Source organism: Psammomys obesus, unplaced genomic scaffold (genome assembly GCF_907164565.1).
Source record: "Psammomys obesus unplaced genomic scaffold, mPsaObe1.curated_primary_1811, whole genome shotgun sequence".
NCBI lineage: Eukaryota > Metazoa > Chordata > Mammalia > Rodentia > Muridae > Psammomys > Psammomys obesus.
Window position 1 is genome coordinate 19,223,347 of NW_026596040.1, and position 26,219 is coordinate 19,249,565.

General features: G+C 43.7%; 1 protein-coding gene across 1 annotated transcript in view; it reads right to left on the minus strand.

The window, feature by feature from the left end:
• The window catches only part of Fbn2 (fibrillin 2), a 215,755-nt gene that overhangs the window by 14,014 nt on the left and 175,522 nt on the right, over positions 1–26,219 (minus strand). The window contains exons 42-58 of the mRNA XM_055622919.1: positions 25,212–25,280; positions 24,220–24,345; positions 23,916–24,041; positions 23,323–23,448; positions 21,093–21,209; positions 19,963–20,091; positions 19,413–19,532; positions 17,247–17,372; positions 16,475–16,627; positions 15,479–15,544; positions 15,053–15,178; positions 14,360–14,479; positions 13,284–13,406; positions 12,722–12,853; positions 4,225–4,350; positions 2,742–2,948; positions 1,556–1,681 (exon numbers count right to left, since the gene is read on the minus strand). Coding sequence (XP_055478894.1) covers positions 1,556–1,681; positions 2,742–2,948; positions 4,225–4,350; positions 12,722–12,853; positions 13,284–13,406; positions 14,360–14,479; positions 15,053–15,178; positions 15,479–15,544; positions 16,475–16,627; positions 17,247–17,372; positions 19,413–19,532; positions 19,963–20,091; positions 21,093–21,209; positions 23,323–23,448; positions 23,916–24,041; positions 24,220–24,345; positions 25,212–25,280 — 2,118 coding nt within the window. The remainder of the gene's footprint in view (positions 1–1,555; positions 1,682–2,741; positions 2,949–4,224; positions 4,351–12,721; positions 12,854–13,283; positions 13,407–14,359; positions 14,480–15,052; positions 15,179–15,478; positions 15,545–16,474; positions 16,628–17,246; positions 17,373–19,412; positions 19,533–19,962; positions 20,092–21,092; positions 21,210–23,322; positions 23,449–23,915; positions 24,042–24,219; positions 24,346–25,211; positions 25,281–26,219) is intronic.

A 26,219-nucleotide genomic window follows, 5' to 3' on the forward strand; every position in this document is an offset into this window, starting at 1 on the left:
GAAAGAAAGAAAGAAAGAAAGAAAGAAAGAAAGAAAGAAAGAAAGAAGGAGAAAGAGAACAAAAGAAAGAAAAAAGAGAGAAAGAACAAAAGAAAAGAAAAGAAAGAAAGAAAGAAAGAAGGAGAAAGAGAACAAAAGAAAGTAAAAAGAGAGAAAGAACAAAAGAAAGAAAAGAAAAGAAAAGAAAAGAAAAGAAAAGAAAAGAAAGAAAGAAAGAAAGAAAGAAAGAAAGAAACTTCAGATTAGTTAGAATTTGGGATCTGCACAGCCTCGGCAGGCTTTATCAGCAGGCTCTCCCACCTTGAGTCTTCTGGATACTCCCACTTCTTCATTGTCTCCCCATTGGGTTTAGTCTGAGCCACTGGCTCCCTGTTGCAGCTTCTCGAAGATTCTCCCTTAGCACTCTCTTCTATCGGGCTCTCACCATTCTTCCTTCTTTTCCTTTTTGTTTGTTTTTTGGTTCCAGTACATAAGCCCCAATGCACTTTCTTTGTGGCCTGGCTACATTCTGACCATTTACAGCAACAGTTCTCAACTGTGGGTCATGCCCATCAGAGAACACACAATTCTGATGGTCTCAGGAACTGAGTCACCACTCCTCTATAAACTGGCAGTTCAAAAGTAGCTATGAAAAAAGTTTTATGGTGGCGGTGCGGGGTGGGGTCATTACAGCATGAGAAACTTTATCAATAAAGGGTCGTGGCGCTAGGAAGGTTGAGAGCTACTGATCGACAGGATCGCATTGTTAAGCCATGCTTGCACTGTCCTCACTGGGGTGTGCTACTTTTTACCACCAAGCCTGTGACTGGCAGCAGGCAATCTGCCCTTCCTCCGCAGAGCTCACTGGATGGATGGGTGCCTGCTGCATTTGGAAAGCTTCTGATTCACAGCCTACCCCTGGTTCTTCCCCTGTCACAGCTGTTCCTGCTATGTGACTCAAATGCTTATGCAGAGTCAGTTGGCTTAAAATTGATGCCTGGTACTTGTTACTAAAATCGGTAATAGGCCAAGGAAATAGAGGGAAACTAAGAAATGTTTGGAGGATGAAAGAAGGCTATTCCCCAGCCTCCTGTTTGTCACAAAGTGGAATGGGTCAGATGTTAAAAAATTAAAGAAGAAAAATATGTCGTAAAACAAGCCAAAGGCTGCTGTACCTAGACTTCTTTGTAAGGAGAGATTTTAGATGATGCTTAGTTCTTTGCTTCATGAAACATTGTACAAATGCACTCTGTTTCACACGCGAACACACCCGATTCACAAGAAAATCCCAGTCTTCTTCACCAAGTAGAGGCACATTTGTAAATTTTAAATTAAAGTGACATTTCAACATCTTAGAAAATGTTGAAAGTACGTTTGTCAATTTTTATGTTTGCCCGACTGCACAGCTGAACCGGACCCTGCTTCCCACACGAGGGTAAGAACTGCCCCTAGGAGCAGGGGTCTTGAGAAGTCCAGCATCTTTTAGTGAAAGCTGTATAGGAAAGCAATCTGCTGACTGCACTCCGTCCGTAGCAAGCAGGTGTTGCCAAAGCCTGTGCACACAACTTCATCTTACCTATACAAGCTGTTCCGCTGATGTCTGTAGTATAGCCAACCTTGCAGAAGCACCGGAAGGAGCCCATGGTGTTGACGCACTGGCCGTTAGTGCAGAGGCTCGGCATTACCTTACACTCGTCGATATCTGTAGAGCAAGAAAATAAAGAACAGAAGCTAAAGCATGCACCATGAGACAACTAGAGAGGAGGGGGAATGAAGGGAATGACCTACATGAGGTGGCAGCGAACACCTGCAGAAGTTCTGGCATCCCTTTTCATTACTCAGGGAATGGCAACATGGGAGAGAAACAAAACCATCTGAAGAGGCGGGGAGAGATAGACAGGGGGTGAGGGCTAAGCTGGAAGGCCCAAGCTGCGCTATCCATTTTGCTTTCTAAGTAGAGGTTGCTGTGTTTGCTATGGCTGTGATATCCCAGCTCCTCTGAAATCTGTGATAATTTATGTATGTTCCTTCATTTCTCACCTGCCTTAAACTCTGAAGGAAGGCTTCAGTTAGCAGTCAGCCACAGGGCTGGGAGTCTGTTACCGCAGTGGACAAAACTGGTTTATCTTTTATAACATCTGTGCAAGCGCGCGCTCACACACACACTAGTGTGGAAAGAGAATGGATTCCTACCTATACTAGGTGAGCAACATTTCTTTAAATGAGGCAAGGGCGGTTTGGAGGTTATTAGCACCCCTGGCCTTTGGGATCAGATATGTCTGTTCCGTGTTCTTGGGGGAACATTATTTATTGTTACCACAGTCTTGTGCTCCCATTTCCTCCTCTGTTAAGTGAGAATTAGAAAGGTTTTCTATAGGACTAGATCTCTTAAATTTTCTGAGGCATGGCTTGGGGAGACAGCTCAGTGGGTATAATGATTTCCTTGAAATCGTGACGACATGAGTTGGATCACCAGAACCTATACTTAAAAAAGGCTACGAGTGGTAGGGAGATGAAGACAGGCGGATCCCTGAGGCTCACTGGCCGGCCTGGCCTACTTGGGAAACTCCTCCGGCTTCCACACAGACCTGTATACCAGAGCGTACCTACCTGTACACACCTTTATACAGCATTACGTGGGAATATCCAGTCTTTTCGATGCAGTTCTGATAAAAATTACCCTTTTCACGTTTCTTTTAAGTGAATTTGAATGTGCGAAGTTCCTGGTCTGACACAATGCCTGAAGTCCCTCCCCACGTTACCTCTTCCATCAGTGGCGTATCCTGGGCCGTGAGGACATAGCTTCTTGTACTGCGCAGTTCCCGGGAGTGGGCACAGCTCACACTGGTGGCCCCAGCCTCGCCCGCCATCACAGCAGCATTCTGACTTCGTGACCAGATGGCGGCTACTGGAGGCCATTTGACACATGGTCTGCAGCACCTCCGCGAAGCACAGCCCCTGCCGGTTGTCTGGAGCGGAGCATGAGGGAGACATGAATCAAGGCTGGGGAGCAGCTTGATTCTCAGTGCACAATCATGCCCTCCTTCTCAGCTTCAAAACCCCAAGCATTCTTCTTATGCAAGCAGTCTACACCTACTATAAAATTTTGTTGACATCACACAGCTCTAGTGCTTATACTATAAATCGATTATTAACCTCAACAAAGCTATTCAGTAGGGATCCATTCTTTTCAATTCAGTGAAGGTAATGACTCAGTAAGGAGCCCTAGCTCCACAGAACCCAAAAGGAAGAAATATCAAATGAATCTTTCCTTTTAGATAAAGTAATGACAGGTAGGACTGAAAAATAAATTCAAGACTGTGTTAAGGACGTGATAGTCATTCTAGCATTTTCTATGCTGAAAAGACTTGGTGCATTATAGACGGTATATTAATGTTAAGGGGGGCTTCTGTGACATAAGCGTGGAGAAAAACCTTCAGCATGGTTTTATAGGCTAACTGTTCTGGTGACACTGTAATATGAGCAGAAAGCAGCATTTTCCTTATAGGGTGTCTTTGCTATTTCTTCAAAGACATATGACCAGTAAAGATCTAGACTGGAGACAAGAGGAAATAAAATGCATTGTCTTGAGTTTGTAAAAACCTTTCCAGGACAGGAAGCAGCATGCTGCTGCACATCTGACCCTTGGCCCCACGATGCCACCCACCAGGTGCCAGCTCTTCTTTACCTGCTTGCTTTAAGTTCGACCACACCCTACTTTTACAGCTGCTGTCATTCACTGCACCAGCTACAGCGTATACATTTCAGCGTTGGTTTAGTGTGCCATAGTGCCCATGAGGTTTGTATTTCCCACTAGAGAATGTTTTGTAAAGCATATCTTTACTAGGCGATATAAAAACTAACCCCCATTGATTGCACTTTTGAAATGTGGCGTTTGCTTTGCATTAATATTGGCAGAGCTTACCTCACACTGAAAATATTTTCTTTTTGGAATGAAATCATCTCCTGATGTAAGTCTTACTAAAGTCACATTTTCCGCTGAGCTTAATTAATCTTAATTTTGGAAAGACTATTTCAGGTTGTTATTTACATTACATGAGCACGAAAGGCATAGGCGTATAAATACATCACTTTAATAGATGTATACCTATGGGCAAAGGCATGGAGAGTACTGGGCTTAAGTAAGGTCTGTTCAACAGACAAGAGTGAATGTGTGGAGCTGTTCTGTGATGACGTCATAAGCATGTTTTACTTACCAAGGAAAATATTCATATATTCACTTACCAAGGCATTCAGTGCCTGAGGAACTTGACTGGAACCCTTCGTTGCACTCACATCTGTAGCTTCCAATGATGTTAACGCAACGGCCATTTTCACAGATGCCTGGTTTGGTCCTGCATTCATTTTCATCTTCACAGACAAAAAATAACATGTGTAATGAGCAGCTTGAAAAATCATACTCTCCTAACCGTGTTCCAGTGGTTCTATCTGATTTAAAATTCTTTGACAAAATACCAATAAGGTGGAATTAAAACAGTCACGTGACTATTGCTCTCAGTGTACCTCACCCCACCCAGGTGTTTCCATTTTTTATGTTTCCTTCTTGACCCTATCCCTGTAGAGGAGGAATGGCGTCCTCACAGAAACACAATGAAAAGCATAACCTTTCCCCAAGACATTCCACCGCACCAGGAGAGGAAGAATTCTTTGGAAGGGGGGGGGGCAACTTCTGAAATAAGAAGAAAATGCTGAGGCTAGAGGGATGGTCCACGGAGATGATGGAAACCAGAGATGAAGGCTTTGGGTGAAATCACAGGGTCAACAGAGGCCTCCGAGAGCAAGTCACAGGAAAGACAACTTAGACAACACAACCTTTTTGCTTGGTGACAGATAAGTAACAAGAAAAAAAAAACTTATTTATTAAAATTCCCAATATCTTTACTGGGTGTGTTTGACAATTTTGATAAATTGCTCCTTTTCTTTTATACATATTTTAGTTTTTAAGTCTTCAGGGCTCTGACGTCTTTTTCGTGCTATCTCTTTATTTACATTTGCCTTGAATATCTTTCTCCATCTCTTTATTTTCAAACTATCATCTCACCCTTTGACTTAGGTATGTTTCCTACAAAAGGCATTTAGATGAAGTTAAAAAGAATCTTAAAAATGCATTTATCTTTTAACTAGCAATTTAAACTATTTATACTTACGATTTCATTCTTACCTGCCATCTCATATGTTTCAAGTTATTTCATATTTACTATGCAGCTGCCCCCCTTCTCTTAGCATTTACCAAATCACTCTAACTTTCCATGCTTTCCTTGTGTCTCCAACCCAGGTTTGGAAATTACCAGGTTCTTTCCACAATTATGTAGCAGACTTTAAATGAGTTCAAATGTTCCTTTAATGAATTTTCTACTAGAGTCAAGAAGAACTTAATTTTTTTAATATATATATACTATGTGTTGAACCTAGTATCTTGTGGATACTATCAGTATCTTTCCCTGGGCTCTTGTCTCTAGGCTCCTTTTTACTTGAGACAAAGTCTTACTAAACTGCACAGGCTGCCATAAACTGACTGTGTGGTCTAAGATGGATTTGGAGCGTCATCCTTTTGCCCCAGCCTCCTCAGGTCCTGCCCCAGTAGAGGTATCTGCTCAAAAATTTTTCAGTTGGTAGCTTGTATGCTGGTGGGACCGGTGCCTTTCTACATGGATGGGTGACTATTTCCTGGATCAGAATGTTTGGTTTGTTAATTACTTCAGAGAGGGCACATGACTACGAAATAAATTCCAAAATAAACTTTCGACAATGCCTTATTTTGATTTTCTTACACTCCACTGAGTTTAAAAATTTTAGTTCAAAATCATTTATTTTACCCAGCATTTTTGTTCATTTCAAGGGAATAGGGCTGTTTTTCTCTGGAAGCTTTAGGGATTTTCAGTTTGTTTTTAGAGTTCTGAAATTTACAATGATGTGACTTCATGTAGATTTTCAGTTTTAGGGGGAAGATCCATATTCCAAGATATTTAAAAGTACTCACAAGAACAATGAACTAAATTATGAAAGTTAGGTTTCCTAGTTTGTTGCTTCTAGTAGCTTAGGGCTCAACTCGGCCACCCTTAGATCTGATTCTTTCTCCAGTGCTGCTTTAGATTTTGATACTGATTTATAATTTAACAACATAAATTGATTTCTCCCATAATGCGTTTGCTGGGTGTACCGCCTAACCTTAGCTCCGACGTGTGAGCGACAACTTGCTCTGCCTCAGGTTTCATGGCTACTTTCTGTTACTACTACTGGCAATGAGAATTTCTCAGAGATGTTGAAAAGCAAAAACACGGGATTCCCTAGCACTTGCTGTAGCTTATGTAGGTTGTGTCTTGCGGTGCTGCTACACCTTCAGGACATCTTGATTCCCAGCATCCACTGCCTCTCCTTGGACAATTTCTGCATGAGGACCACCAACTATGGCCGCTTCCATGCCTAACCTGCAACAGCAGCACCTATAGGAGAATGGCTCCTCGGACAGTTCTCGTTTCATTACTCACTAGTCTGGGCACCGTGGAATTTAGACTTGTCTGGACAGTCCCACTGCAGTGCGCCCACACAGCTGCAGTACTGAGAAGGGAATGCCACTGCCCAACTCTGAACTACCCGGCGGTACCCTCACTTTCAGCTTTTTCCCCTTCCTGCCAGCTCAGGCCTTTGTTGCCTTCCCAGGCCAGCTCTCTGTTTTGCCTGCCCAGATCTCACAGCTCCCCCTTATTGGGAAATCATGCCCTGTATACATACATTCCCCAGTAACTTCCACCTTGAAAACCAAACCAGGAGAGAGCATGTCTCAGTTGCACTGGATGACTCCAGTTACTGTCACGTCTATTGAGACCCCATTAGGGACAAAACTTGAAAGAAGGATCTTCCTCACGTCTGGTTCTTTGCTTCACTCACCTGCTCTGTGCCTACGCTGAAATGTCCTGCAAGGCCACCAAATCCAAATGTCATGTTGCTGTCTACACAACACGGCCTTCCCTTCAGCAAAATGCACTCCCCCTACTCACTCAGTGACCAGTTCTCCCCCCTACTCACTCAGTGACCAGTTCTCCCCCCTACTCACTCAGTGACCAGTTCTCCACATTCTCTAGACAGTACACCATCCCACGAGATCTCCTTTCCTGCTGGCCGCTGTGTTTCTGTCTCCTGTGGGTTTTTAACAGCCCTGAACAGTGGGCTGCCTAGAACTCAGGGACTCTTTCTTCTCATGATCCCTTTCCTGATGTCCCTGTCAGTTCCATGATCACTTAAACAATCTGTATTTGTCAGCAGTTTATACCTCTGTCCCCAAAATTTGTTTGTACGTATAATAATACCAGCGGGATATGAAATGTCCAGCGTATCCGGCTGTCATTGTGCAGCTGACTACACCATCCAATCAACTGATTCAAGTAAAAATCTTTCTCATCTTCCATACGCCTCTTCCTTCACCTGTCCTGCTCTGGGTCCATCAGCAACCCCGGCTGTGGATTAGTTTATTCTTTATTCTAGATCTTTCCACACTGTTACCATGGCCCCAAGCTGCATGATTTTTAAACAGCCACATAAATGGCATCACTACTTTTCCGGCTTCTTCCTCCTTAAAATGCAGTACTTACAAGGCAGCCAGAGTGCTCTAAAAGTGCCAATTAGAGGATAACAATGCTAGCATCTAATTGAAATTTTACTATCTGCTCAGCTCTTTCCTAAGTCAGCCATGACAACAATCCTATGAGGTAAGTGTCCTCACGATTACAATTTGTTTTAGCGCAAGGAATCTGAGACACAGTTAATCTGCCTTACACGGGGTTACAGGCTGGCCAAGAGTTTACAGCTAGGTTTTCACGTTTGTGGCACATCCCCAGCCTTACAAAGCACTCTGCCTTCAGGCTCTTGCTGTGAAGCCTGACTCCACCATGGCTGCTGTTCACGCGCACACCCTCCGTCCTGCCTTGGTGTAATCCTGCCCTTCATGGCGGCCACGGCAACTACGCTGTTACCAACATTTCTTTGTTTTTCCATTCTAAGTCACAGCTCCCAGAGTTCACTTCATTAAACCCCGAAGCACACTCTGAAGTATCTCCTACCCAATCGCAAAACCTTATCTTCCTTAAAAGGCATAATTACCACTGTATGGCATTACCATGGCCCTTTGTTTCTTTTATTTGTTTGGGCCTCTCCTTTTCCCAAGCCAGGGGAGGAAGTGAAGGATTTGTCCTCAAATGAAACCAGTTTATTCTGTACTGCCAGAACCACAAACATGGTGAATGTTTCATAAATATAATTAAACTAATGGAGGACTCTTGTGTAAGGGTTTTCAATAGCAGTGTGCTCCTTCTGATGGAGGCTTAAATCTTTGTCCTAGGAATTTCTCTCAAATATTCAAATATACCCCAATCCTTTTATTTGCTCACTTTTTTCTTTTTTTGAAAAGGGGTTTTATTTATAAACATATTGTGGATATCTGTCTTCCACTATTGGTCCATTCTGTATCCACATTTCTCATTGCGTTTTGCGTGCAGAAGGGTGTGCGCATGTGTGTGTGCGCATGTGTGTGTGTGCATGTGTGTGTATTTGCATGTGCGTGTGTGCATGTGTGTGTGTGCATGTGTGTACATGTGCGTGTGTGCATGTGTGTACATGTGCATGCTTCTGTACTGGTGCACATGAAGGCTGGGGTTTACCATGCTATCTTCCTTTCTCATGCTCCACTTTAGTTTTTGAGACGGGGTCTCTCGCCGGTTTTCACCATTTGGCTAATTTGGCTAGTCAGCAAGTCCCAGGAACCCTGTTTTCCCCTCCCTAGTGCTGGGGAAACAGGTGCCCACTGCTGAGCTCAGCTTGCACGTGGCTGTTGTGGGCTGGACTCGGGTCCTCGTGCTTGCACAGTAAGCACCTCACCTTTAGCCATCTCCCCAGCCCCTCATTCCCACTCTACTACTTCTGAAGAGATTTTTAACTCCTGTGACAGGTGCATCTTTTTTTCTGACCTCTACTAGGTCGTCATTATGCTGTCCTTTCTTCCACATTTCAAAAGCTTTTAAACCACTTGGGTTTTTAGTTAACGATCTTTCTCACAGATTCTTACAGGAGATTTTTCTAAATCTTTCTTCCTTGCAATTGTCTCCAGTTTATTCCTTATCTTCCTTCCCATCTTCCCCTTTCCCTGCACACATTGTTTGCATATTTGTGTGAATCCTTCAGCTTTGAACACTTTTCTCCAGTTTAGCTGTTTGTGGGAAGAGTAGCCCGGCAGGTCAGGGTAAAGCCAGCATAATGTATGGTTTCAACTCACATTTCAATAAATCTGTCATGCTTTCTGTCCCCGGGGAATTATACTGAGTCAGAGGATCTCTATAGCCTGATTCAGAAAGCACATTAAGTCTTAGGCTCTTTGGTGACTGCTTCATCTCTCTCCTTTTGGCCTCTCCTCTAGAAATCTCCATGTCTAGACCAGTCTGTGGATAATTAAACAGCATGGTACCAGTCTATCTTTCACATCCGCCTTTCCATAGACTGCGGGGGTAGAATGGAGCCTTCACAAAAATACTCTGTGTCTCATCCACCAGGCCCCGGATCAAACTTTTGAAAACTTCTGAAGGAGAGCATCCCACCAAAGACCCATGCTGTTTAAAACTTTACACCGTTTAAAGACACCCTCCATAGGCCAGGTTTTTAAGTCACGATAGTCCAGTACTCATCTGTTTCCACGACATTTCTAAAATTTTCAAGATTGAGAAGGATGTACCTTTATTCCATCATCTTTAAAATAAACACTGCCTTCTCCTAAATTACAGTCTCAGATGCTTATCAATCCGTGTTTAATCAAATTTAATGATCTTGGTATCTTGTTTTCTAATTACTAGACTTTAGTATCTGTGATTTGCTGAAGAAATGAATGTTTGATTATAACATAATGCATGATCAAGTTTCGCCCTTTGGTTAATTTTACAGTTTTCCTTGTGGGGTTTTTTCTATGTCCTACATAACAGCCTTAGCTTGTCTTATTTTACAATTTGATAAAAATTGGCATTTTTGAGAAATTCTCTTGGACTCTGACATCATGCGTGTACATTTTCACTTTTTTAAATGACTTTATTTTCCATCCTAAATTTTATAAACTCTTTATTTTTGTAATATTTTGTTATTTGTGTGGGATTTCTAATTGTGAAATCATACTGCACACATCAAATGGGCTTTTTCACAGCATTTCCTAACAAAAAGCCTGAGGATCTGGCAAACTTTAAAACCTACTTCTCACTAGGTAACCCTGGCCTGGCTTTGAACACACAAATCCCTAGTGCTGGTGTCACAAGCTCAAGCTGCTCTGCTTGGCCTCAGGGCTTGTATCTTTTGTTGTGCATTTTGAAAAGAAAACGTACAGGTACAAAATGCTGCCCATACATGGGATCATAAAATATGAGCACTAGAAAAGGTACCTTTCCTTCCACCCCTTCACCTGTCATGCAGACTGGTTCTTATTGTACACCACAGAGGAACTAAGGGACCAAGAACTAACCCTTTTTGTAGTTACCCAGCTCATCTACACCAGTTCTCATGAGAAGCTTCTTCATTCTGACTTCTACCTCTGCTCCCCAAGACACAGATAAATGTGTTGGTATTACAATGAGAAAGTCTACGAGTTGCAGACAACAGAAAACGTCTAAGTAAGTGAAGCAAAACATACCTCTTAGTACTTTAGCTAGATGAACTTAGACTAAGAATTTATACTCCCATTTAAAACAAATGAAAAGGTGTCTTAGATGCGGTAATCAGGATGGCTATTTCCTCCTTTCCACACAGGGTAGAATTTTGCTCCCTGCTTCATTTGAGGAGCATATGCTTTAGACTTACAAGCCTAGGTTAATCCCCAGAACCAGCAGGCATTAGATAAACAGTGATTGTGAATCAACCACTGTGTAACTAAACTCCTGACACAGGACTTCAACAAACAAACCGACTCTCATTAAATAAGGTTTGTTAAGTGACTAGGCATGCCATGCTGTAGTGTGGACATTGAACATCCTCTAATGGCTGATATGCTTAAGGTTGGCCACCAGAAGGCCCCACTGGGAGGTTGTGAGGTCTTGAGGACAGAGGGTAAAATGTGCCAAGGTCACTGCAGACTTGTCCCTCAAGGGGACTACAGGACCCCAGCCCCAGCCTGCACGTAACTACAAAGCATGGGCCCGCTGGTCACAGGCTACAACATCCATGCAAATGAGCCAAAACAACCCTTTTTTTTTGTATACCTTCTCAAGCATTTTGCTGCAAAGGGCAAATATGTCTGAAATTTAGGCAGAGATTAATGGGGTGCTGCATTTTTAAGGTTTATGCTATGCATGTGATTTAGGAATTCACTTTCGCCAAGGGTCAAGATTTTCAGATGAAGATAAAATCACTCTACATTAGTAAGCTCTAATTTAAGTATCTTTCTCGGTGGTTAACTTCTGCTGTGAACCGTGATTTCTCTTTTTAAAACTTTTCCTGTGCATTCACTTGCTTGCGTATGTACCTACAGATGACATGATTATTACTTGCATTTTCCTACAAAATAACATGTTAATTTATATGGCTTTACTCCATATGTTCTTAGTTATTCCTGAGTAGGTATGCACATACATTGATCATATGCACCTTAACAGCTATGTATCTCCTAGCAGGAATGAACCACCATGTATTTATCTATGTGTGTATTTATAGTGGCTATTTTGGTTTCATTCATTTATTGTTTTTGTTAGTACAAACAGCATAATGCTATACATCCTGTATTTCTTTTCCTGTGGTAGCTTCATTTTTTTAAAAGAGCTTTACAGAGGTATAATTACAGAGGTATACAGAGGTATACCTTTACAGAGGTATAATTTGCATGCCATTAAATTTGTAAGTGTACAGTTCAATGGTTTTGGGTCAGTTACAGGCTCAAACAGCAGTCACCACAATGTAGACTTAGAACATTTCCATCCCCTGAAGGCACCCCTGGTGTCTGTTTATAGCCTCTCTCTGTTCTAACTTTGAGCAGCAGACAACTGCGCGTCACTTCATTTGTAAGAAATCTTATTCTTTATTTTGGTATTCTTTTGTCAGAAATAGGAAATTATTAATAATTGTTGTTTCTTTAAAAAGACAGTTTCCCTAGGTGTCAGAGGTTGGTAAGAGGGTAGCAGGTTCTCAGTTAAACAGTCCCTGTTCTCAGGAAGGAGAAAGCCTGTGCAGCGGGCTACGGTGAGGTGATAGACAGCACTTTATAAGAAAAGGGACACGAATAATGACTGTGGAAGTTGTGAGATGCTTGCATGAGGCACGTGCTGTGAAGTTATATAGCTCGATCTCATCTCTTTACAAGTGAATACACTGAAACTCGAGCGTGTTGAGCAATGGGGAAAAGTTAATAACGATGCTAAACTGCTCCTCGGCTATCTCCTCGCTCGCGGGAGGATACAAAAATGAGACCATTGACCTCAAAATGTCATTTAGTAAAATGCATAGAGGTACTTTGTGGACATTTTCCATGCAGCCAAGTTTGATGTTTTACACTCACAGAAGCTCACCCATAACAAAAGGCCTCAATTCTCAGCAGGGTAAACCACCACCCATGATCCAGAGACTCGCTTGCTGCCCTGGACCCTGAGATAATGAATAATGCTAGCCTCTGCGCCTCCTGGAAAAGAGCTGGCCCATCTGGGATCAGTGTTAGATCTGGCCCGGAGCGAGAGTGTTGTTCAAACAGAGACCTGTGCTCGGAACTTACCTACACAGCCCTCTCCATCAGGCCTGCGGGCCATGCCAGGGGGGCAGATGCACATGAAAGTGCCGATCAGATTCTTACACATCATGCCTCTAGATTCACAGTCATGTAGCCCTTCAGCACATTCATCCAGATCTGCAAAAACATGTATTAAAGTATGTGTCAAGGGGGGGGAAGCAGTAAAATTAGCACATTCCATTTAGCGGGCAATTTTTCAGTAACATTGCCAGTCTTCTGACCCTTGTCATGCTATGACAGAGGACGCAGATGCTCAGTCCCCCAAACAGCTGGCTCTAGCCCAGATGGGCAGCACTTTCGGGATTGGTCCCCACAGTGGGTCCAGGGGAGGGTAACCCTTTGCTTTGTTAATAAGGGCCTATGGCAGCAGTGAGATGCTGGAGCCGCTTCATCCATAGACTTTATCTAGGTCCTGCCATCCAGGTGAAAAAAACTACAGCAAAAGCTGCCATGTTTCTTTCTGTAAAGCTCTGGGAGAACAGTGTTCCGAAGACACACTCCAACGAGGCAAGCCAAGCTGCATCTCTCCTGCTGCCCTTGGCCTTACCTTTACACATCTTCTGGTCGTCCCTGAGGGCATAGCCCACGGGGCATGTGCATTCGTAAGATCCAAAAGTGTTCATGCAGCGGAAGGCACACAGCAGTGGGTTCTGGGCACATTCATTGATATCTGATCAAGGAAAAGGGCATGTGTTCAACATATACAGTACATCAGCACGAGACTCGTTAATTATGGCTTTACTGGCAGATCCCATAGGAAGCAACAGGGTAATAGAACTCTGGCTGGTGGGTAAGGTATAGTACCTGGCAAGTTGTCCTCCTCTAAGTTAACAGCTATATGCTGGAGAAATTACAAAAGCTCCCTGGGATTTTAGTGATAAATAAAAACTAGGTGCCAGGCACTTGCAAGGACTATCATTAATCACCATATTGGTTGAGCATCTTTCCTTTTCCCTTTTCCCCATGTGCCGTGAAGCTGAGCATTATCCCAGCACTGGCAGCCGGATAGCTAAATCTGAACTTCCTGTCCCAGGATATTAGGGGACGCAATCTTGAGGTCGTCATGGTGCTAAAGAGTGAATGGAATTCTGGAAAGGAGCGCCAGAAAAGAGAAATGTGCAGTGTTCTTCCTGACCGTGCGCTTAGCCTAGCTGCTGACTGAACTGTGCAGGTTCCAAGAGTGGAGCTGAAGTCTGAGCCCGCCCAGGCCCTGCCAGGCTGCTGTCTGAGCCTACACAAGCTAACACTGCTAGGACAAAAAGTGTCAGCATCCTTCAGTGTAATGTAATGAGTTCAGAATGTATCATTATCAATATCCAGAGTAGAAATTGAAGATTAACCAATATATTGCAATGCCATGAAAATGTAGAAGATGTGACTGAATCCTAAAGAAAGGAAAAAAATAACAGATGCCAGCCCTGAGCCATGCAGGTGCTGCTGTCAAGAGACAAGAGAGTAAGTAGAAAGGCCACTGCAACTCCTTGGTGGTGTAAAGACAAATGTACACATGATGATTGTAAAGAGCAGAATAACACAGTGACTAAAGATAAAAATAGCTTTCAAAAGCCCGTATATATACATATAAGGAATATAACAGGTAATTCTCAAGACAGGATGACGTGCCTTCACAGTTCATCATGGGCCCCGGCTCGAAGCCTTCATTGCAATTGCATTCAAAACTTCCAATCACATTGGTGCATGTGCCGTTCCCACAGGGATTGCCGATAGAACACTCATCAGTGTCTGAAAAACAAGAGTAAGCCGTGAACAGACCCACACACACTTCGAGGATCTGCAGAGGGTATGGTGACCCTCCTCCCCACACACAGCACCTTCCCCTTGGCCTTGGCAGTTCAGAGGACCTGAAGGTTCTCTGTGCAAGAATCTGACTCCCAGATGGTAATGCTTTCTGCCATGGTCACAGATCCAGGGGCTGTGTGTGGACATATGCTTTGAGAAGAAGTGTGCAAAGACATAAAATAAAATGGACAATTCGACTCATTTTCCTTGTTTGCTTGTTTTTAACGCTTGGGACCAAATCCAGGCCCTGTGCATGCAAAACGAATATAATCTATTGTTGAATTACATCCCAAGGCCTTAGAGTTTGTATAATTTGGCTAAAGATAGATACTGGGAAACTCCATCTTTATATGAACCAAGTTGCATGGGAAAACGTGGGAGAAGTAGGGATATTGTTACTAGCTCTTCTTAGTTTTCTAAATCTCACCACCACCACCAAGGCTACCTGAGGGCTCCTTGGTCCAAAAGGAGAATAAGACAGGATATCAAACTATGTAAAAGAGAGCGGATACTCACCTACACACCGGACTCCGGTGTAATCCAGGTTGTAGCCCATTGGACATTCACAGCGGAAAGATCCATCGGTGTTGATACACTGACCGTTGGAGCAAATGCCTGGGCTCTCAAGACACTCATTGACATCTAAAGTGTAAAACTGCCCATGAGCTTCCTCACAGAAAAAGATATGCTAATATATGCACATGTACTAAACAAACATCTAACGTGAATGGAACATACATATTCCTTTTGTCAGAAGAACAGATATTTAACATGTCAGTATAGTCATATGATATAAACACATATATGTTTCATAAACTATTACGTAGATCCTTTAAATACAATACACCATAAGACATACTAAAACTAGCAAGATTTATGAAAGGAAAGGCTCATCTGTTGGTACAAAGTGTGACAGGAGGAATAAAACGTGCCAAAGCCTACCTTCACGTGTATCATGAAGACTAGGGACTGTCCCATGGCCATATGGACACAGATCCTGGAATGCAACTGCAGAGACAGATTCTCCATTACCGAAGAGCTTCGTTTTAAGAGCCAGTTCACACTGTACAAATACATCCTTAACAAGCCTTTTTTTGTTTTGTTTTGTTTTGTTTTTGTTTTCTTGCCTGTTGTCTGAAATGTGCTCTCTAGACCAGGCTGGCCTTGCACTCACAGACTGGCCTGATTTCTGCCTCCTGAGTACTGGGAGTAAAGGCGTGTACCACTGCATCTGGTTGTAGTTTTCTTCAAAACCAACAGTGAGCATACTCAGCCAAGACCATCTGAGCTATTACTAATAGGGTCCCCTACCAACCTGGGGACTCTGGGTCTGCCTGTCTAACATGAGGAAGTCCAAAAATTTCCCTGTCCTTTATACCCAGAAGCCACTCCTAATCTAGCGACCCTCCCCAGGTTGATCTTGCTGGGAGTTACTCTGTAATTCACTGGTGCTGATGGATCCTTGGGGAGTTGTAGGGCCATTGTGCTGATTTCATTTCTCAGAATTTATGTAATGTTCTGAGAACCACAGATCATGAAATTAGACCAACATAGGATTTTACTCATCTGTGTCTTTTCTTTTGGATAATAGGGATAGAACTCTGGCCTTGCAGGTGTTAGGCCTACGCTTTATTGCCAAGCTACTCTTCAGCACTTCCACCTTGGGACTCGTGAAACTATGTAGAGTTTCTACCCTCTTCTTGCATCTTCTGCCTGCCCGCCTCCACAGTTTAGTCTTTAGAAGGCAGGTGGTGCTAATGCTTTAGAAGAAAAAGTGAGTGGGAGGCCTCAGTGTACACGCTCTGCGTCGTAAACGCTGGCGGAGGTCTTGCCAAGCCGCTGTTCCCGGAACCACTCACTGATAGGGCCGCACACAAAGGTGCAACTTCGCCTCCCATGTAACCGCAACACCAAGCTCTCTCTGCCCTTTCCTCTCACCTTCATCATCTTTGGGGCACAGCTCGCACGGGTCCCCCCAGCCCTCGCCTGGCATCTTGCTGCAACAGCACTTTGCTTTGGTGGTGTTGAAGGCCTTGGGCACGGAACACTTGCCATCTTCAAAGTTGGTGAAACAGAAGCTCTGGCGGGTATCTAGTCAGGAAAGCAAACGGCACAGCTCCTCACTGCTCTCTAAACAGATGGGACAGTGCGGCTGCAACTGGTTCTGACTCAACAGTTCTCAGGGGAGGACCCAAGGCACATGCTGCATCAATAGTTAAAAGATAGGCCTGAACATTTTTCATGGGTCACTTTTATTTGCTAATTTAAACTGACCTGCCTATAAAACGTTATTACATCTGAAATATTTCAATGATGTGTTTAGGGATTTGTAAAATCAGCTTCAGTCGGGAAAATATTCCCGCAGCCTCCCCGTTTTCACTGTCACATTAATGCTGTACGAAAACAATGAGTTTAACTTTAAGTAAATTAAAGTATGCCCAAGGCAACTCATGTACTGATAAATAACAGCCCATGCCAGCAACCAAATGAAAATGCCAAACCGAGACAAGTTTTCCTTTTAGCATAAAAATCTGAAAACATGTGTTAACAATGTTAACAGAGTGACCTGAGAGCTGCCCTTCCTGAGACACTCTCGAGAAGTCTATGCCACAACTGTGGATGGTACATTACTGACAGACACCATTTTGTCGTAATAAAGCCCTGGCATGGTGAAGAGAGATGATGACAGAGGGGTCAGCCCACAGCTTACCAAAACATCTCCGCCCATTATCAGACAAGACAAAGCCAGGGGGGCAGAGGCACTGGAAGCCTCCTGGGGTGTTGGTGCAGGAACCAAAAAGGCAGATGTTGGGGTCTTCGTCACACTCATTTATATCTACAGAACAGTGAGAGTCTGTTAAACAACGTTCTGCTCCACAGACAAAAATATCTACTTGCCCATATTGCAACAGTCAATTAGAGGGTGTTTATTCATAGAACTAAAGATGGCACTGTGTACATACAAGACTTTTTAGGGTAAATTAGTGTGTTAAAAGTTGACAGATCACATCCAGTTTCAGCGTGCCTCATGCCAGAGCTTCCCATGTCTACCTACAAGTCCTGACACTTTGTCACTAGGAATGGGCCTTCCTAGTGCCCGAAGTACACACTGCCTACCCGAAGTAACCGACTTACATGCCTCACAGACTCAAGACACTCAAATGGCTTGTGCCCATGGAGCGACGCCCCCCCAACACCTCTCTTGGAAATCTAGCAGGGGATGTCCCTGGCTTTTTCTGTGCTTATTCACAAGCAGTGTGTAGCTGCCCGTTCCACTCCTCAGTACCCTCTACGCTCTGTTGGCAACCACCCAGTGACCGTGCACCCCATCACCAGCGTGTGCATGCTTTCTCTGTTCTCTTTACACTGCCACCAGGGGTGCCCTCCTGCACACACAACTGTTTGTACTGGATGGTTCACGTCGATGGAACCACGACTCCCGCAGACCATGAAAGTACCATTCCCCAGATCCTGGAATGATTCCTTAAAATAAGGAATCGTTCCCAGTGATTTTCAGTCTTTCGTGTGCGTAGAGAGGAATGCTTATCTACTGGATTCTTTCATTCAAGAGACTAAGTGCGTGCATGTGCACGCGCGCGCGCACACACACACACACACACCACATGGCCAAATATACCACCTGCTATACCCACATACAGGTCATACACATACCACAGTACACACACACCACATGTACACTGCAAATACAGATCTCTCACATGCATCACCGCCACACACATGGACTACACACATGTACACGCACACACACCACAACACATGCAAGTACACACATGCTACTGTGGTCACTACTGCTACTTTTAAAGAACGGGATTGCTGGACTATGGGATTTCTTTGTTACTTTGTTGGAAATTCATTTACGTATACACAGAGAGATAAAAATTCCTCTCCCGTATTCCCAAAACAAAACAAAACAATAACAACAACAAAAAAAAACCAACAAAAAAGGCAGAGACATTCTTTAACTCTCAATAAACTTTTTACCAAATTGATTCAACTATGTTTGCTATTATTTTGGCTAATCAAGTTAAGATCCAATCTCATAGTGAACCATATAAACTAACCAGAATGACTAGGGATACCCATAATATCTAATCGCGTGGTCTGACATGAATTCGGTTCTGTGGAGTCAGCAGCCCTTTTCACTTTGTAACTGCCCTTAATATGGACAGCGGAGCTATTTATCTGTAGAGTCTTGTCAAGGGTGGTAGAATAAAAACCTCAGAGACAAACACAGCGTTTGCAGTCCTTTCATGTTAGCGAAGCTGCACTTAGAGGCCGCTGCTTCGAATGCCAGTCGTGCTGTAAAAACAGTTCACAAAAAGTGAAACAGTGAGCTGTGCAGAGGTCACCCTCATCTTTCCTGCTGGGCATTCTGAGTCCCTGTTTTGAGGATGAACAGTGTTCTCTGGTGCTGGCAGCTTCATCTGGAGACACCAACTATGGCAAAGGTATTAATATTTTCTATGTTTATATAAGTAATGCCTTCCCAAGAGGGGAAATGTCAAGAGAACTGTCAAGGTTTCTGTTTCATGTTTTCAGGACCCTGGACACCTTTAAGAGCTATTTTAAAATCATGTACCAAAGATTACAGTGTAGACGTTTAGAACACAGATATGGGGTATAATGAAAAGCCTTTGGCCAGCGGTGAGATTTCTGTTGATGAGAACAAGCCCACACCCGGAAGCTGCCAACACTCTACCACCCAAACATTTTCTGACCGTTCAATAAAACAGAGGCAGACAGCTCTCTTGAACTCCCAGGGCCAGCATGCACACAGTGGCTGGGGTTGATGTTTCCACAGAGCCGGTAGTAAGCCACACGCCTCCGTGACCTCACCAATGAATTCGAGCCTCACCAATGCAATTCTCGCTCTTCACTTCGTATCCGGGGGGACAGATGCACCTGAAGGAGCCCTCCAAATTCTGACAGGTCCCAGGAGAACAAGAGCCAGGAAGCGCAACACACTCATTTGTGTCTTTGGGGAGAAAGAAAACAAGAGATATAACCCAAACACAAGGCACTCATGGCAGACTTTTCTGTTTGCTGAATTTCAGTAACAGATTCCACTCGGGCTCTCTGATCTGCTGGGTCACCATGGAGAAAGATACCCTGTCATTCTACCGATGTCATGGATGCTTCTTAGGAGGGAGGCTGATAGCTCTCTTCATCTGTCTCCTCGTGCACTTTTACTGAGACACAGCCTCAAGCACTGTTCCCAATAAAAACTCCCCCTGCGATGCATTCCCAATGGGTAGTTGAAACCTTAGCCTGAAAATTCCTGACACAGGTCATGGTAGCCACGTGATCTGATGATGAAATGTGGGTAAGCTACGTGTGCCTGTGGAGTTCATACTGTCTCTTGGAACAAAAGCACCATCAAGATGAGTGGCTGTTCGGTTTCTTACCGATACAGTTTTTGCCGTCTGGAGTGAGTTCGTAACCCTCATTGCACAGACACTTGAAGGAGCCGATTTCGTTGAAGCATCGTCCATTTCTGCACACCTGGCCAAAAAATGAGCTGCACTCATCTATGTCTGTAAAGGGAGAGGAGTCAGCATTTCAGAGGGAGTTTCTACACGGCCCCATTTCACTAGCTAAAACCTGAAAACAGCTCTACACTGTGCTTTAATCACAGAAAAGAAAATGGCACATATCATAAGGACGGAGTCACTAACAGGGGCACATAGGGCCGCCTCGTTTCTCAAGGGCATGAGCTACCATTTAGGAATTTACAAACAGGTAATGTTTGAAGGTTTAAGGTCAATCTTTCCATTTCTTTCCCAGTTGAAGAGTATTTCTTTCTGCAGAGGAGAGCGGACTATGGGATGTAACTTGACTGAGTACTTTGCAGGACCTTTACCTGGATGTAAGGATGCCATTCAAATGACAAAGGGAACACAGCAGTGTCGCCTTCTTCCTTGTATTGACTACTCCTCCTTGGGGAAACCTCTCATGCATTAGCTCCCACAGTCTATTTGTATATCAGTGTGAGGCGAAAGCCGAAATCCTGTGCTGAGCATAGGGGTGGCCTGAGGGCCTTGCTCAAAACCTGCTTGCTGTGCATTTGTGTGGTGTGTGTGTGTGTGTGTGTGTGTGTGTGTGTGTGTGTAGAAAGGCATACCGAGATGCAGATACATGTGTATGTAGAAACCTGCTAGGGCTCAAGTGTAAATTAGGAATGAACTCATATAACGTATATGAGGTAACATATGTGTCTCCGTCTCACATAGAGGGAATAGAGAGCCTAAAACTATAAATCAGTCTTGATCCCTTTACAAGCATCTCAGTGACCTTTCACCCTGACAGACTGGGGTTGTGAGGAAAGGCTGGAGACAGTAACTGGCCTTGAGATTACAGAGGGCAACAAACATCCGTAAGCAACTGGAGCATGCTCAGTGGCCTGGCCTGTCTCGTGGTGTGCATGTAAGCTTAACAATAAAAGTTGTCTGTGCTCTTGGGTCTTCTCTTTGTTTCAGGATGTTCCGTTTTGTTGGCATGAAAGAGAAACAAGGACAAGCTGACAGAGAAGGCTTACCCAGGCAATCGTTGTTGTGAGTCAGCTCAAAGCCAGGGTAGCAAAGACAATTGTAGGACCCCACAGTGTTCTTACACGTCCCGTTTCCACATGGATGGCGCTCACACTCATCGACATCTATCAAGAAGAACTCAACTTTTAGCTAGAACCGGTTATTCACCTTTACCATTTACCAGTTTCTTGTCCTCAGTACTTCATTATTTAGATTCTCCTCAGGACAGTGCTAGGGACCATTCATATATACATACATATGTGTATATATATGTATATACATTATGTGATATATTTTATATATTTATATATATATATATGTATGAATGTGGAAAAGGGGAACAAATCAAAATCGCAAACTTACAAAAGAGAAAAACAGTTTAATTACTCATTGATATATACAATTCTCAGAAACAGTGGATAGAAGCATGTTGTTGGCAGAGATGTTGCAATGAACCAGTTTACATATCAAATATGAAAGCATTAACACCTCTGTTAAAGAATTTATATATCCTGATTTCATAAGGAGAACTTCAGTCCCCTTAATGAATTAGTGAAATCCAAATAGGAGTGTGTTTAGAATTTTGTTGGAAGCTTTCCAAAAATCCCGGTGAGAACAGTTAGCAACATTATCCATGACAGGAAGACAGCAGATCTGAAGGGATGGGTATTGGTTCAGGACACCCCAAAACTAAGTTCTCACTACAAAGGAGATTCATTTGCCCCAGAGGGACAACGGGCAGGGAATAAGAGACAAAGACTGGATAGAGACAGAGGGTAAGGAAGAAGGGGAAGGGCATGAGGGAGAGGGGGAAAAAGGTATTTATCTCAGAGGAGGATAAAGAATTGCCTCTGGATAGAGAGGAGATAGACACGGCCCATAGGCAAACTTATAAAGACTTAGAAAGATAAAAGGAAAAAAAAAACTTTAAAAAGGTTTAAAAGGTAAAAGATCTGAGGGTGAGTTGGTTTGTTTTGTTTGGGCATGTTAATTGGGGCAGCCAAAAGGGAGCTTTCGTTTGCTGAACTTGAATACTTTGATAGCTGGACCTTGGTAGTCAGCCTCTGGAGGAGGAAGTGGCCAAATAAGGGAATAGACCTTGGCAGCTAGTTTCAGTTAACATAATCTAACAGCAAGGCAGAAGGGAGAAGGACAAAGCCTGCCAGAGCCATGTTTGTCACGCTTGGGGTGCCTAGAGTCCCTGCAAGTCCCATCCTCTGGGAGGCTAGCCTGCAGATCCACCATACAAGGAACAGACACAGCTCCTTGGGAAGAGAGCAGTATCGAGAGCGCTGAGGCTCTGACTGACTTTTATCATGGAAGAACTGCTCACACAGGGACAGATTTTTCCCATATGAACTTCTGAGTCATAAATACCACAGTGTGTGTGTGTGTGTGTGTGTGTGTGTGTGTATGTGAAAGAGAGAGAGATCACACTCTGTGAGAGACAGTCTCCTGTAAGCAAGCGTCCCCACAGATGCCATGCGCACCGCACCAGAGCCTGGAATACTCTTTGCAAGAGCACCAGTTAAGAGATTGTCCCCTGTTACTCTGGGGCAGCCCGCGGCGGGAAGGTACACTCAGGGTCGAATAGGCGAACCGAGGCTTTCCCCACACACAATCCTCATTGCACAGAAATGACCCCACACTATTGAAACTGGATTCTAACGCTCACCTACCAAGCATTGAGAATCCCCAAAGGGTGGGTACACAGCCCTGGCTTTTCCACCCAGAGAACGTTTTATATACAAGTGAGCGAGTTTACAATTTAAAGTTCCCTCTTTCAAATATGAAGCATAGAGAGGCACTCTGGGGGATGCACAGTCCTTGCTGACATCAGAGCTAAGACATCCTGCGCAGTCCCAGCTTCATGGCATCCTGCTCACCTGCCTTTGGAAATGTTAACTGACAGACACTCTCATCATTAACAAGCCATTGCGCTGGCTACTGGGAAATTTTGAAGACTCTGGCTCCATTTTGTAACCGCTTTAAGAGCTAGGAAAATTCCACTTAGCCCCGAACGCGTGTGAACATATTTCGTGCCATATGATCTTCTGGAGCAAAATGTTGAGAATCACGGAGCGGAGCAACCTCCCATGGTATGCGAATTTTACATCAAAGCCTCCTTAAGCCGTTTAGCATGGCAGAGACATGGCAGCTGCTGAGCTCGGGTGATGTCGCCGTCATCTGCCCTCAAGTCCCAGCCTCGCTCCACTCCCAGGTCCAGAACACTCTTACCCATGCACATGGTCTGGTCTTGAGAAGCCTTAAATCCATTGTTGCAGATACACTGGTAACTGCCTTGCAGATCAACACACAGGCCGTGACTGCAAACATTAGGAATTTCCAAACATTCATTGCGATCTAAAACAGAAAAGAGACAAAGAGAGAGAGAGAGAGAGCGAGACACATGTTACACATAACTGATTTTTATTAAGATTCCTTCGTTTTTCACAGAGGCGTTTCTCTAGCCTGCTATTAATTACTGTAGACAGGCTGAGAATGAACCAGAACAATGGCTGGATCAAAATAAGCAAGCCTTTCAAGTACCCAGGCCTCTCTTTTCAGTCATGCCATTTTTTGTAGGTTGACTGGGACCTCAAGGATTCTATTTTATACCAGAGGAATCCACCAAAGCAACCTCCTTTCTCGACAAAATAATCTGGGAGTTGCGGTGGGAGCATTTCAGCATGACGAATGGCCTGAGTTAGCCAATCTTTCCGAAATCATCCTCAAGGAGGTTTGTGGTGAGAAAGCAAGGAGCCCTCCGAGGAGGACAGGACCCCCACGGATGGCTGGGTTTAGTGACCGCCAGCCACTCACTCGCTTACCTACGCAGGCCCCGTTGGGGGAGAGTTTGAAGCCGGCCGCGCACTCGCAGCGGTAGCTGCCGGGACTGTTGATGCAGTCTGCATTGCGCTGGCACAGGTTGTCGCCATTGCTGCACTCGTCGATGTCTGCAAGAGCAATGGGTCCGGGCGAACACTCTTTCATGATTGCTCTGGGGTCACGTCCGCTTCCCCACTTTCCATTCTCTTGACTACGCAAGAGATGGCGCAGCCCCAGAAGCCCACCCAAAAGCCACTTATAAATAGCAAAGTCTTTGGAGGGCGGGCGTTCTGTTTCCCAGATTACCTTCGCAGACCAAGAGCAGGTCGTTGTAGCTGAAGCCTGTCGGGCACTCACAGCGGAAACTGCCTATCTGGTTAATGCACACACCGTTTGCACAGATGCCTGGGATCTCTTTACATTCATCAATGTCTGAAATGGGATGGATTTAGTAAAATGTATGCAGTTCTGCTAAACATATTTACCGTCTTATGTTGAAATGATGCTACGTGCAGCCCAAAAGGAAAACACACACTCTGTTCAAATCGAGTGAAAACAGGCATAAGCAGCCTTGTGGCTTCTGAAGAACCAGAGACCACAGAGCAGTCAGTTTCTCTAAAGGGTTTTGGGGAAGCGAAGGTGGTTGGTAAAACGCGGGAAGTGATCTTGAGTGGCAAGGAGGCAAGTGACCAAATGATGGGGGTTGATATAAAAATATACCAAGAGCTGATGTACTTTGAAAAGGGTAACTGGCAGTTCGACTACCACGAGGGGCTGGAGAGGTGGTCCAATGGGTAGGGTGCTTGCCATGTAAGCAGAAGGGTGAGACAAGGCTGAGAGGGGAGGACCAGGCACCGGGGATGAGGAAAGACCTCAGGTGTCAACCCCTGGCCTTTATGAATACCGGCACATGTGTACAGATGTACCAACACACATAGGAGGCACGTCACTGCCGCATACACCAAGCAAGGTAGATTATTTAGCCATGTAAGACAATATGCATGACAAGGGAAATTCAAATTTTTGTGTGGTGTGCATGGACCCTTGAGATTGTCAAGTTATTATCATAACTGAATTGCTAGGCTATGCTGATAGAATATAAGACTATTATTAACACTTGGTCGATGTCTTTAAGCATGGTTTCTTGGTTAATTAACTAATCACATTAGCCTGGAATCCAGATTATTAGACTTTGTGGTACTGTTATATCGGGATGCTTGAGCACAAAATATGACATATATATGCACATGTTTACATGTGTATATGTACATTCACAAATGCAATGGGAACAAACTCACCAACAGCTTTTCCTGTGTGGATGTCAAAGGTGAATCCGGGAATATTTCCACATATAGTTTTAAAGTCAGCTATGAAACAGAAACAAAGGCAGGCACTCTTAACATTCCCAGGCACATTTAAAATGTCTTTATACCATTATTTTCACCAGCAAGGACATTGTTTTATTATCCACAATCAGTCTTTTAAATTGTAATAATATGCATTTGATAACAATGTCTGCTTCTGCAACGGGCCCAGCTAGGCACTCTCTATCGTAATTTCTATCATAATCTTTTATTTGATCTCATAGCAGAAAGTAAGCAAAATATTTTAAAAAGCAAAATTTCTTTGGCAATCAAGTTATTTTTTTCCCTTATCATTCAAAGAGCTCTAATAATGGTTCAATTCGTGCCGCTTAGATGGCTCAGGGGTAGAAGCTCTTACTGAGTTAGCTTGATAGCATGAAGTAGAGGCCTTCGTTGTCCTATGACCTCCACACACATACAAACTAGCATGGATACAAACACACACAAAATGAAAAAAAAAAACTGAAAACATAATAGAAATATATAATTTACACAAATTGAGAAACTATGAATTTAAAAAGGCTGTGCTTGCACAAGGCACAGATGTACGGAAAAAGTTTTGCAGTGGAGGCATAGGCCAAAGATGACCCATTGGATAAAATAGAGACTGTAAGGGTTATTCTTACCTATAACTCACCAAATCGACATAAAGGAACACTGACTAGTTGGAGAAAGATGTCTTAGACATCTGTTGTGACACATGCATGTATAACTCTTAAGACTGTAGTGGTAAAAATGCATGTGGCATGTGGCTCTAAATGCCATCAGTATGAGGATTTTGTAGTTCTCTTCCATCAATAAACACAGAGTTGTTCAATTCAATGGTTTCTAATAGCCTGGCCACTTCCAGTAAGTACCTATGTCTCTATGTCTCTATGTATATATCTATCTATCAATCTATCTATCTATCTATCTATCTATCTATCTATCTATCTATCTATC